Source organism: Balaenoptera physalus (assembly GCF_965194825.1).
Source record: "Balaenoptera physalus genome assembly, chromosome: 12".
NCBI classification, from domain to species: Eukaryota; Metazoa; Chordata; class Mammalia; order Artiodactyla; family Balaenopteridae; genus Balaenoptera; species Balaenoptera physalus.
Window position 1 is genome coordinate 17,700,835 of NC_138897.1, and position 13,660 is coordinate 17,714,494.

Consider the following 13,660-nt stretch of genomic DNA (forward strand, 5'->3'; position numbering starts at 1 on the left):
TTGCTTACAGGGCCATGCCCTCTGGGGTGTTTTAATTGCAGGTCACCATATTTTATGCAAGAGACCAAAAATTTGGTAGCCTAGAAGGGACAGGCAGCTGAGAATGATTTCATTTGTATCCCTTCCTTCCTCTTTTTGTAGCTCCCAACTGGAGAATATTGAATCAGACTGTCCTTCGCCTGCACAGACACGCTTCTCTTCCCCTATCGATATTCTGCTTCTGTTCTTGGCAGCATGCTCCGTTGATTCAGTCCCCTGGGTCAAGTTTCCGAGGAATGTTTTCTGTATCTATATATAGCACACACATATATACATATGTATAAAATATACACGCATATGTATATACACACTTATATAGAGAGAGACACACACGCAATAAATGTATTATCTTTTTCTTCACTTCAACCTATATGTTTCTTGTGGCAATTTAGTGTCATGTTCTTAGTTGCAGCCCTGGCTTATGCCTAGACAGTAAGGTCATCTCGGGTTTACTATTACTTAATGTTGTGTAGTGTATTTTCAACTTCATCCCTGAGTATAAGTTGAGTGTAATCCTATGAAAAGACAAGGAACTAAAACTGGGTAACTTTAGGAAACTTTCCGTTTTATGATTTTATAAATGCCTAAGAAATTGGTTGAGGATGCTTTTAAAATACAGGAGGAGATAGGAGAGGGAATTGGTAAAGTGATAGGAGAAGGAACGCACAGATGTGCCCTGACTTGGGCCGTTTAGGTGCCAGAATAATGATTTTTAAATCCCACTTAGCGCCTCCAACTTAAGCACTGTTGTTGGTTTGTTCGTTGATTTGTTTTTCATGTAAGTGAGGAGAATCATTTCAATCATTTGTTATTAGTGCACTTTTATCGAGTATCCCAGAGCTTTTATGTAAACTAGGTGGCCTGGGGTCTGAGGAAACAGGAGGAGGGGACTCGGGTGTTGGAAGAGGCTGGGGGCGAGGCATGGAAGGAGCACAGGCTTTGGGGTGGGGAGACCCACGTTACAATCTCATCTCGACCATCTGCTAGGTGTGACTTTGGGCAGGTTCATTAACCTTTGAGAGTCTGTTTCCTTATCTGAAAAATGGGGTTTAGATGAGAAAAAAAAAGCACAATGTCTCCCATGGTATCTGGTACCTACGAGGAGGTTATACTTTAAGGGTAAATGCTCTCTGCTCTTGAGTCTCTCTTATCTCAGCCAAGAGCAGAGAATAAGGCCCAGAAGCTTGAGTGTTAAAAACCATATGCTAAATAAAGGTGTGTGTGTGAGGGGGGAGGTTGACCACAGAAAATAGTGATTAAAAATCCATATACTAGCAGAACACTGGTTAAGATCCAAGGACTATTCCAAACTTGCCCACATTACCAGCATCATAGGAAATTAGGTTAACTGTCTTTGTTCTGGGCACTGCATTCTGTTTGGAATCTATATCAAGATGAATACTTTCTCCTTTCCATGCATGCTTCCTAATAGCCCCTCACAAATACTATATTGGATTCCGGTATGTCCACCCGTTAACAGAAGAAGCAGTTGAAGAGATGGAGAGAGATGGGCTGGAAAGGGCGATTGCTTTCACACAGTATCCACAGTACAGCTGCTCTACCACAGGTAAGGCTTCTCTCTGACAGTGGGAGGGTAGATCTGGCCCTGGCAAAAATAACCAGGGAAGCTGAGCGCGGAAGGAAACGATAAATCATTTTCGATTTGAATGGCAAATCCAGCCTGTCTGTTTTAAACCTGAGAGTTCAGGTCAGTCCGTTTGAAATCTCATGGTTCATCTGTCCCTTGAGTTATTAGCCAGTTGACTGAGAATTACAAATTGTGGGTGAAAGGCAGTGGCTTCTAGTGTTCAGTGCTTTAATGCAGCTGTATAATGGATCAGTAATGAACCTTAAGCCACTTTCTATGTTTGTGTAATAACCCTTATTTTTATGGCTACCCTAATATTCTTATTAATGTAGCAAAGTCGATAGCTGTTTCCATTTTGCCAGCGGAGATGTCCATATAACATTGGAAATATTGGTATGTATTTTGGTTATGCTTTGGTTATGGGTTGGTTCCTGGTTAAACCAAAACCCAGTTTAGGGTTTCCTTTGCAAATTTCTCTCAGTGTTCTAGATTTTGGGAAATGTTATTAGGTGTTGTTTCCTATATATTTAATTGGAGCTGGAGAATGATCTGTTTTGCCAATCTCTGTATCATTAGGTATAGGTAAATCTTCTGCTGTCACCCACAAATACATTTGTTTACATCCTTTCTCAAGGCTTGGGGTCAGCACATTTTTACTCCCAAATTGCTTTTGGACATTAGTGCATATTATTTCTATAACTATAAGGAGAAAACAAAAGGCTACTGGAAGAAATCTTGGAAGCCTGGTGTGTGCCTTAAATATTTATTCAGAGCACCTGTGAAAATGTCTGAGTTCTCAGACACCCTCAAGAGTTTGAATTGTGATTTCTTTTGGACATGTACCTCAATAACTTTAAAATGTCTGGTAACGTTATTGGAAAATAAATCAGATTTTATAAATTTCTAAGCTATACTTTGGCCGGGCTTTCAAAAATATAACTCAACATGTAAATGTCCGCTCTCAAAATTAAACAAGTTAAGAAGATGGTTATTTATATGACAAAGGATTGACTAGGGTTTCATTTCACAGCTGGCTCTAGCAGTGTATTTAAAACAGTAGTGTCTGTGCAGCTTTTCCCTAGTACCTCTGGTGTAAGGGCAGGTACATCCCTACTTCAGAGATGTGAAAGCCTTTGGGAAGCATGTTCATTCTTTGAGGCCACTAGAGTGTCATTTATCTGTTGTTTTATTTAGGCACATATTGTGGCAGCACCAGTATATTCTATGTATCAATCACTTTTTTTAATCATGACATATTTTAGTTATGCTTTTCCCTTAATTACTACTTTTGATAGTTCACTGAATGTTTCTGAGTGATTCGGAAGACCTGCTGTGGCTTCCCGAAGTCCTTCTGTACATCTGAAAATGCTATTCACCTGTGAAATGTGGTTTGCAATGTGAAGATGGTGGTGGCTACTTTGTGATTTCTGGAGAGATGGTTTTTGAACCTGGAATGGACTCAGTTTGGATTTATCTGACTCATTGTACTCTGCTCAGAAAAATGGAACTCCATTTATTTTTTTGAAAATTGAGTCTTAGCCTGAGAGTACATGTGATTTAAATACGGCTTTGTCCTGGCTAGCATTTTAATTTGGAGACCTAACTGATTCATAGTTCTCATGGAGAAACCAGTGGTGTTGGGAAGCGTGGCAGTGTTTTGGAGCATTTGCCCCATGTGAAGATTGAGGAGGAGGCCCCATGTTAGGGTTAGTTTCCTAGGATTAAGGCTTGGCTCCAGTGCCAGCTCCTCTAAGGCCAGGAAAGAAATTGCACTGGGTTGGCACCATCCGCTTTCCCTTAGTCTTTGAATTTTCATGATTTCCATCTCTTGCTTAGAAATACAAGTTTTGTTGGATTACCTGTAAGGACATTGGTATTCATTTAACTTATTCTAGGGAATGATGATAATTTTATAAAGCAGGTAAAAACAGAGAATGCGCTTAGAAACCTTAATAAGCTGCTCTTCTTATCAAATAAGCCATTAAAAAGGATGGTTATAAAGCTTTTATTGGAATGTGGAAAATATTCATCTCATAATACTGAGTAAAAAATGCCCTAAATGCTCAGGATACAAAACTGCACATGTCCTAAAAGTATAACTTTGTAAAACAAAGCAGCTGTAAAGAAAAACAATTGGAAAGAACTACCTTAGAATAAAACAATGACTGTATTAGCATGCTGGGGTCACGACCAGTTTCTTTTTTGCTTTCTTTCCCACCCCCTACATTTTCTGTAAATGGGGTTGATTACCTTCATAATGGGAAAAAAATTTAACATGCTTTCAATTGTAAGACTTGGTCCTTGCAAATAATGACTGCTTGTATTTCATAAATCCACTACCATTGTGCTTCTCTAGAGAAGTGGCCTCAATACTCTTTGAAAGGCCGTTGAAATTGATTGCTTTTTAGTGATCTTCATTTGCAGGGTAGTTAAATCTATATGCATTTTAGAGTATTGAAGTGATTGTAATTAGACTGATTCTGTGCAGAAGACTTACCTACTTTGAACTTAAAATTACTGCCTTTACTAGTCTGTTTTTTATTTTCACCATAATCCACATGCGTGTACTAAGTGGCCCCTGTATATTTCAGGCAGCAGCTTAAATGCCATTTACAGATACTATAATGAAGTGGGCAAGAAGCCCACGATGAAGTGGAGCACCATTGACAGGTGGCCCACACACCCCCTCCTCATTCAGGTAAGCCAGCCACTGCCCGCGGCGACTGTCACCCCAGCTTCTGGTGTGGGTCCGGTTCTTGTCCCTGCCTGGTCTGTGGGTGTCCCGAGTCTTACTGTTCTCTTACTTAAATTGTGTGCTGGGGATTAAAAAAAAGGTATTAGAGTCTTGATTTATTATGACGGGAGGAAATAAATTTAAAGATTGAAGGGTAAACTCTTTTCTTTCTTCAGATTAATAGTATTAGTTACAGACCATAGCAGAATTATGTTTTGAGTTTTGTGTTTCACAGTGACCAAAAGAACGTTAAAGATTATGCAAGGAAAAAAAAAAAAAGATTATGCAAGTTGTTTCATTTAATCTCCATTCATAGACTGAACAGCTGACAAATAGATCCTCTATTTTCTAAATCCTTTAAAATGTCAAAAGATTTAAAAATTTTAAAGGTAATATATCTACATGTTCTGAGACAGAATAAATTTAACATTTCAATTGAGAAAGTTTCATATATTAAAAGAAATTTCAAATTTCTCCTACATAGTTTATGTTTATTATATGTATAGTAATAGATGTTTGATTTTAGGAGAATCCGTTAAAGCTACAATTCTAAAGCTGTGAATTAGTGTTATTATGTACTTTTTCGCCCTTTGAATATGGGAGTACTACTGGTTGTTGTACTTGATCAAACAAATATTATTTTGTTCTGTTGGTGGAAGTTTCTACCTTCGAGTTAGTTTAGGTAGAAGAAATACTAAGTGATGTGGAGTTCATCCGTTTATTTTTCATTCCTCGGACAGTCTCTGGCAAAATACCAGCTTAACACTTTTTTGAAGCCTGGAGTAACTTAAAATCGATAACCACTAGATGGTGGTAGACATCGTGGAAGGCAGGCCGGCTCGCCCCAGAGCAGACGGTGTTTTCCTTAGGCCTGTAGGTGCTGTCAAGGGTTAACGCTTAGGTTGAAATCCAGTTTTAAGTAAAAAGTGCGAAGTGAAAAGGAGGCACCTTCCCTCAGGAATGGGTGTAGTTTTGGTCTCAGTGTGGTGTCCTCCCTCCCAGTCTGCTCTTTGCTGGGTCCAGTCCGGACCGCCTGAGCCCCAGCCTGGCCTGCCTGTTCTGCTCTTGGAGGCCAGTGATGGGAAACGAGGGGGGTTTCAGATTAGCACTGACATGTGGCCGCAGAGAACCGAGGGATCTGCACAGCATCTGCCTGCCCTAATTGAGGGCGTAATTAGATTTGCATTAAAATTCAGTCCTTTGAAAAGGGGGGAAGCAGAAAGATGGAAAGGTCTCTTCACTGAGGAAGTCTCCCTTCATAAAATGAAAGGGAATTTTAGAGGCATTTATCTGCCCTCCTACATGGTGTGATTGAAGGCTCTGAGAGCCGCCTGCTTCTTTCATTCTGCAGAGGGATTGCGCGTAGAAAATACCGCAGATGGATTTTAGGTGATTTCAGGAACACTTCTGCTCGCCCACGGCTCCTCAGTTTTGATGAAACTGAGTCTGTTGAAAGCTGTTAACAAATCGTGTTTCTACTGGCAGTTGTGCAAGATGATAAAAGGAAAAAATACTACTAAAATCTTGAGGAAACAAAAATTTATGCTTAGACTTTATTAGTATTATGACGATTACATGAGGAGATTTGATATCTAGCGGAAATAGAAAAAAACCCCAACTAAACAAAAACTAAAAGTAAAAACTGAAACTAAAAGTTTTGTGTTTAGTCTACATTTCTATCAGTACGTGTTATAGGTAGTAATTACTCAAAACAGTCATTTTACCACTGTATCTGGCTGCTGGAATATTTGGTGTAAATGTATGTTCCAGGCTCCTACTTAAACTTTGCGTTGGGCCTCCTTATCTGGGCTTTTGTACAAACACAGCCTTTTCTGAGCATCCTTAGTCTCCAAACACTGCAAAGACCACCAGAAAATATTGCTTTTGTCTGTATCGAATCCTATCACATTGACTCTATAGGTAAATTACAAATTTTGAAAAGGGAGCTAACTCTCTAGGCACCGTTTTGTGTCTTAGAGCATTAATTTATCAAATTTTGTGGGTTCTGGAAAGATGAATAATATCCCAATATTTATTAGGGAATAATTTGCTCATCCTGTAGTATTAGCCACTGATATTTCGAAATGCCAACAAGTACAAATTTACATGGTTCTGGTAAATTGTCCTTTATAATTTTTTTTAATAATGTTTTAAAAACCTTTTTATTTGGAAATAATTTCAAGCATTGGAAAAGTTACAAGACTAAGAATAGTATATAAGGAACTCTCATCTCTTTGTTTAGATTCACATATTAATAACATTTATCCCACTTGCTTTATCATTTGCATGCTCTCTGTGTGTGTATGCATATGTATGTGTGTCTATGTATACATAATTTTTTTCCTGAACCTTTTGAGAATAAGTTTTTTAATTAATTTATTTATTTATGGCTGTGTTGGGTCTTCGTTTCTGCGCGAGGGCTTTCTCTAGTTGTGGAGAGCGGGGGCCACTCTTCATCGCAGTGCGCGGGTCTCACTATCGCAGCCTCTCTTGTTGCGGAGCACAGGCTCCAGACGCGCAGGCTCAGCAGTTGTGGCGCACGGGCCCAGTCGCTCCGCGGCATGTGGGATCCTCCCAGACCAGGGCCCGAACCCGCGTCCCCTGCATTAGCAGGCAGACCCCCAACCACTGCGCCACCAGGGAAGCCCAAGAATAAGTTTTTTATATTTATATATATATATATATACACATACATACATACACACACACACACACACACACACACACATACATACATACATACAGACTTATAAAACCACCCTTTACACCTAAACAGCAGGGATATTCTTTTCCATAACAATGATACAATATTCAACTTCAGCAAATTTAACATTGATACCTAAATCTATCTAATCTACATTCATATTCCAATTTTGTCAATTGACCCATTAATGTCCTTTGTAGCATTTGCTTTATAAGTTAAATGACAGAGTGATTAAAGAGTGAGATAAAAGAAAGCCTCTTCAGATCTGGTATTTCAGCACCTCTTGTTGTGACTGGGGGACGTGCCAACTAAGGAAGGGAATTAACTGGTCTGGTGGAGAGAGATGTGAGGAGGAGGGGGGGCTGCGTTCTAGCCCAGGTTCCGCAGATGCGATGCGGCTGAGCGGGCTGGACGGGCCCCCCAGTCAGCCTCGGCTCCCCTCTCTGTGGATTTAACGAGAGTTGTACAACCTCTCATCTGTTGTTATGAAGGTTATCATGAAGATTGACTCAGTGAGGAAAAGGTCGTAAAAATAGAATCATATTTTCTTATTCCTCTGTTATTTCTGTCTAATGTATTTTAATGTGATATGCCTGAAAGCCAAGCTAAGGGAGATTTAGTAAGACCCTGTAAGCTGTTTTCCTGCTAGGCGAGCAAATGAGAGGTCTTAAAACAACTTCTCCTTCCCATCTGTGTTTCCCTTCCATCTGGAAGTGTGCCCTGTGCCTCCCAAGGGGAGGCATCCAGAGCGCTCGCTTTCAGTGAGCCATTAGCGAGCTTTAGAAGTTTCCCATCAAATTCCCCAGGCCCCTGAGACCGTTATGAGCCATTTTGATGATGAACCAAAGCAAGAGAGACTGTACGGTCTGCAGTTTTTTTACAAAGACAGTTCTGATGTTTGAGGGCTTCTCTGAGATTTTTTGGTGTCGCTCTCATTGAAAACATATCTTCTTTTCCTTCCATGTCTTTCTTCCCACTCCCTCCTTATCCCCTTTCTTGGTGTTCCCACAGTGCTTTGCCGACCACATTCTGAAAGAACTGGACCATTTTCCACTTGAGAAGAGACGCGAGGTGGTCATACTATTTTCTGCTCACTCACTGCCGATGTCTGTAAGTAAGAACATTCTGTTGGATGACCCAGTGGCAGAGGATTTCGAAATGTATAACATGGACTCAGCTTCCATTCGGCCTAAGCCCAGCGCAAGGAGGAGCTCTGAAACCTCAGACTGAACTTGGTGCTAATTTTAGACTCATTTCTCGAAGCCTAATAACAACTCATTCAGACTATACTATTGTGAATAGACATTGTCTTAATAAGTCCCTTTAAAATGGTAACTTGAAGATATATTCCTACATAAGAATTTTTAATAAGTGGGACAGTTAAAAGAAGACGGCTTTTGCCTGCCCTGTTGAAGGAACTCAGCCTGACGTTTCAGGGTGTTGGACTGTAGAGCCAAGCACTCTCAGCCCCGTTCTTCTGTCCTCAAGACTTGGGCTGTTTGAATTCCGGGAAGTGATTAGTTTTTAATTTGCCAAGGCTAGGGAGCACATTTTGGCCGGTGAATATAGAGTGTGTCCAATTATGATCTGGTTGCTCCTGAGTTTCTCATATTACACCACTTGGGTGTTCATTAAACTACCGCATCTGTGCCATCACTGTTGCATTTGTGGAGACAAGAATGATGGAGCTGGTGTATGTATGATATACAGAAGTGCTTGGGATAAGCAGCCAGTTTCATCAGCTTCGAACCAGCATTGTACCCTAAAAACATTGCTTTCAAAGCTGGAGAGGTAGAGAATTACATTTTCTTCGGTGTTATCAAGGTTTTAACTCCAGGGATAATGGCGTTAATCCAAGTGTCGTGTCTGGGGCCACTCTTCTAATTGGTCTGTGCTGCCACCTGGTGGTCACCAGGGGCAAGCCCTTTGCAGCTTTTCTCTCCTGCATGTCACCTAAGCGGTGCCAGGTTCAGCAGTAGGTAGCTCTGGAGAGAAATTTCTCTCTTCTGGAAACCTGCCTATTCTCTTTTCTGGTACCATGCAAATTCTCTTCACATGTCCATCCTCTTGCTCCGTCCTTCTCCTTTTTATAACCGTCCTGTGTGTGATGAGGCCGTGTCTGAAGTGCCAGAAGGGAAGCTCTCTAGCCAGGAAGGCAGGAAGCACATTTTTATACGTGAACGATTCCAGGTGCTGCCTTCTCTCCTCTCATCTCTCACCTCACTTCCCGTTCTTCCCCTCAGGGACTGAACATGCTGCTTCCAGCTTTGTTTGTTTGTTTGTTTTGCTGCCCAGGGTCTTGGGTGGGACTGAGAAATACCATGAAATCAGGGGATAAGGATGGGGTAGGGAAGGCAGAGGGATTGTCGAGCAAGAAAACTGTTCTCACAAGCTCTTCTTTATCCCCTGCATTTGCTTCTAATGACTTTTTCCCCGTAATGACTTTTTAAAAACGTATTATGTTGAAGTCATTTTAGACTTACAGAAGAGTTGCAAAAATAGTACAGTGTTCCCTTAGCTTCTCCTAATGTTGACATCTCACATAACCAGAGTCCAGTGATCAAAACTAAGGACCGAACGGTGGTACAGTGCTGTTACCTGAAGACCTTACTCAGACTTCACCACTTCTTCCTCAGTTGTCTCTCTTCTGTTCCAGGATCCAATCCAGGATCTTACATGGCATTTACTTGTCACGTCTCCTCAGGATCCTCCGGTCTGTGACAGTTCCTCATACTTTCCTTGTCTTTCATGACCTTGATATTTTTGAAGAGTGATTTTGGTAGAATGTTAGTTATTTTGTATCATGCTCCTCCATTTGGATTTGTCTGGTATTTTCTCATGATTAGACTGAGGTCGTGTATTATCAGGAAAAAAACCCCTGGGGTGGTCTGTCCTCAGTGTAGCATATCGGGGGAACATGCTGGCAATATGTCTTACTACTCGTGACGTGATCCCTGGTCATTTGTCTAAGGTGGTGTCTTCTGGACTTGTCCATTATAAAGTCACTATTTTTCTCTCTGTAATTAAAAATATCTTAGGCAAGCTGCTTTGAGACGGTGCAAATATCTTCTTGTTCCTCAGACTTTTGCCCACTAATTTTAGCCTCCATCAGTGGATATTTCTGTGCTGTTCTAATGGTGACTTTATATTTCTCTCATTCCTTCTACATTTATGTTTCTAATGGCAAACTAACTTTTAGTAATATCATGAAAATGTTCATCATTTTATTTCGACAATGTTTGTTGAACACCTACTATATTCCAGGCACTCTTCTATCCTCTATCATAAGATATGGGCATGAACAAAATAGACAAAAATCTTTGCCTCCAGAGAATGGGGGAAGGGGGACAGATAATAAGCATAATACATAAGAACATAATCTGGAATATTAGGAGGTAATAAGTGTTATGGGAAGAAATAAAGCAGGATAAGGGGGTTAGGGAGTTAGTACACAACTAAATATTAAAGAAGTAAAAGTAAAATTTCTACTGAACACTTTCAGAGGTATTAGCAAGCTGTTCTGACTGTGAGTAGCATTTACAGACATTGTGCACAAAGCATTGCCACGGTCCGCTGTTGTGGGAAGAGTGGGGAAAAGGAATTAGAAGGCACAGGCCATGTCCTTGAGGAGCGTGGAGTCTGACCCCGCACGCTGCTTCTTTCTCTTATTCCACTAGTGTTTACCTCTCTATCCACCTGGTCCCCACAGACTCAGTAGTTCTGTACACTGTCCGTACAGCACTCTTTCAATTTCATTTCTAAAATCAGGGAGTTCCCTGGTGGCCTAGTGGTTAGGATTCCAGGCTTTCACTGTCGTGGCCCGGGTTCAATCCCTGGTTGGGGAACTGAGATCTCACAAGCTGGGCAGCGCAGCCAAAAATAAAAATAAAATGAAATGAAATAAAATCAGCCCCTCATGTGACTACCAAGAGTGAAGGCCCATCCCATGTTGCCTCTTCCTTCCCAGCTTTTCTGTCTCATTTTCCCTTTTTCAGATGGGGGATTGAAGAAACCCATCCTCCACTGTCATACGTTGTCATTCTCCCATGAATAACATGGACATAGAATTTGACGTGTTCCTAGGGACCTTAGAGATGATGGAGTACAGAGTTCTCCCTTGGCTGAGGAAATCGATCCAGGGAAGCCGGGCGTTGAGCTCAGATGGCATGGTCGTTAGCGCAGAAGACAAGGGGCGGCCTCAGGTCCAGGGCTCGCGCCACCTCACCGCACAGTCCGAGGCTCTCGGAACCCTTCACGGTGTTGGTGACTGGACACCCGTGTCTCTGTTGCAGGTGGTCAACAGAGGGGACCCGTATCCTCAGGAGGTGGGCGCCACTGTCCAGAGAGTCATGGAGAAGCTGGGTTTCTCCAATCCCTACAGACTGGTGTGGCAGTCCAAGGTAGGTGGCATCCACACGTCTGCAGGCAGCAGCTCTCTTGAGGGCGTGTATTGTAGGACTTAGTTATAAAGTGATTAGATTTGGCCCTTTCACGTAGGCAGAAGGTTCTGTAACCCGACTGCTCCCATGAGCAGAAAGAACTCTGCAAGCAAATAAGATGGAGGGAAAATCAAGTGACTCCTGGAATTCCTTGGTACCATTGAAACAATAGATTAGTTTTCATTGTAATCACAGAAATTGTTATTTTTTATATTTTGCCAATTTCGAGAAGGATTCAAGCTTAATACAGAAATACCAGAACCCATTACAGCAGGTGTAAAACGTGGCCCTCACTCTTACAGGGAGGTGTGCGTATGTCCGGGGCAGTGGGCTGTGGTGAGACGTGGGTCCCTGTGCACATTCATCCTGCTTTCTCATAGGTTGGCCCGATGCCCTGGCTGGGTCCTCTGACGGACGAGGCCATTAGAGGGCTTTGTGAGAGGGGGAGGAAGAATATCCTTTTGGTTCCGATAGCGTTTACCAGCGATCACATTGAAACGCTGTATGAACTGGACATCGAGTACTCTCAAGTTCTAGCCAGTGAGGTAAGTGTGGTTATTCATCCCACTGTGACTTGTTTTAAAAGGAAACTCTCTCTGCAGTGATCTAATTGTACCATTCAAAAATATTGCTCCGTATATATGTTTGCATGTACTGTGGCCTCGTTGTTCTGAATCATACTTCATCTGAGTACTGATCTGAACACATCAACTTAATTGCATGTTTGCAGTGGGAAAGCACTTTTGTGCCTTTGTAAAGCTAGGTAGCCCAGGGATCACTGCGGGCGACATCATTTTGTTTAGTTTGAGTTACTATACCCCTTGAAAGTAATAAAAACTACATTTCCTTAAGAAAAAAGTAATTGTACTTCTCACCAGTTTGGAGGAAAAGAATTTTATTGTTCTATAATTCCTCTTCTTCACCTAATAGTGCCCTTTACGTGGGCTGTTACACTGCTTCTGGTTGGGTTTCGAGGCACATAGGAGTCACCGCCATTTAAGAGAAGGGCATGGAATGAACACTGGCACAGTGTGTGTAACTTCCTTGACCTCTTGTATGCACTCACTTAATTAGCTCTTTGCTACTATGTTGTGATCAATCTGATTACTGAAGTAACAAATACCATTCTGAGTTGTCTTGTAATGTAAGATGGATGTGATTGTCATTCACATGGAGAAAAACTATTGTTGACCCATCTCAGGGCTTCTGAGGGCCGGCCTGAAACCTGAGTCCACTTCTTAGCATTGTTTCTATGGGAATTGTGGAACCCTTGGGACCCAAGGAGCCCTTCCCTCTCATCTTCCACCAGACCTCTTGGCCCTGGTCATCCCACGTGTGATGGATGGGGCCCTGGCCTCGAAGGATACTTCACCCTCTCTGGGACCAAGTGGCAGGTGCAAGGAAGGGTGGAGAGTGGGCTGGGGGAGAGCTTCAGCGGCACCCGACCCCACAGGTTTTTGTACGTACGTACTGGTCATCAGTCACACATTGATGAAGGTAGAGGGTGCCTAAGTTACTTGTCAGTAGTTCTGATAAGGAATTTATGGGAAAGTTGTAATTGGCTAAAATGAGGTTGTAGGGTTGTCCATGGACTTCATTTAATGATGCCTTCTAGGGACTTCCCCAGCAGTCTAGTGGTTAAGACTCTGCGATTCCACTACAGATACAGGCGACCTCTGGTTGGGGAACTAAGATCCCTCATGCCATGCGGCACAGCCAAAACAAAACAAAAAAAATCATGATGCCTTTTATATCCCAGCAATGACCTTGGCTAATGGTGACCGTGCTAGAAAACTGAAGTGCAAAGGCAGTTCATACCAGTGTATTTGGAAAACAAATTGTTGTTTATATTGCATGATAATTCACATTCATTCATATTACCAAACTGAGGTCATTCCTTAGTAATCAAATGGATTATTAGGGACTAATATATTAGCCTATACAGAGAATAAAGAAAACCATCTACTACAATTAATTTCATTATTTTGAAGGGAGAATACACTACACTTAAAACTATTAACTTTCTCTTAAAAGTAGTTTGAAATTTTTGCCCAAAATAGAAATTATTGCTTTTTGATAATAAAAATAATAAAGAACTCATTTCAGAGAAGTATGACATAGTGAGTAGAACTCACTCAGACTCTTACCCCCGAGAG

At 41.6% G+C, this 13,660-nt stretch overlaps 1 protein-coding gene across 3 annotated transcripts in view; it reads left to right on the top strand.

Moving 5' to 3' along the window:
• FECH (ferrochelatase) overlaps positions 1 to 13,660 on the top strand; it is a 33,765-nt gene that overhangs the window by 16,734 nt on the left and 3,371 nt on the right. For 2 of the 3 annotated variants that reach the window (XM_082417971.1, XM_082417969.1), the window contains 5 exons: positions 1,472 to 1,606; positions 4,219 to 4,325; positions 8,077 to 8,175; positions 11,358 to 11,465; positions 11,885 to 12,049. In XM_082417971.1, the coding sequence (XP_082274097.1) occupies positions 1,472 to 1,606; positions 4,219 to 4,325; positions 8,077 to 8,175; positions 11,358 to 11,465; positions 11,885 to 12,049 (614 nt within the window). The remainder of the gene's footprint in view (positions 1 to 1,471; positions 1,607 to 4,218; positions 4,326 to 8,076; positions 8,176 to 11,357; positions 11,466 to 11,884; positions 12,050 to 13,660) is intronic. The other variant, XM_082417970.1, reaches the window with a different exon arrangement.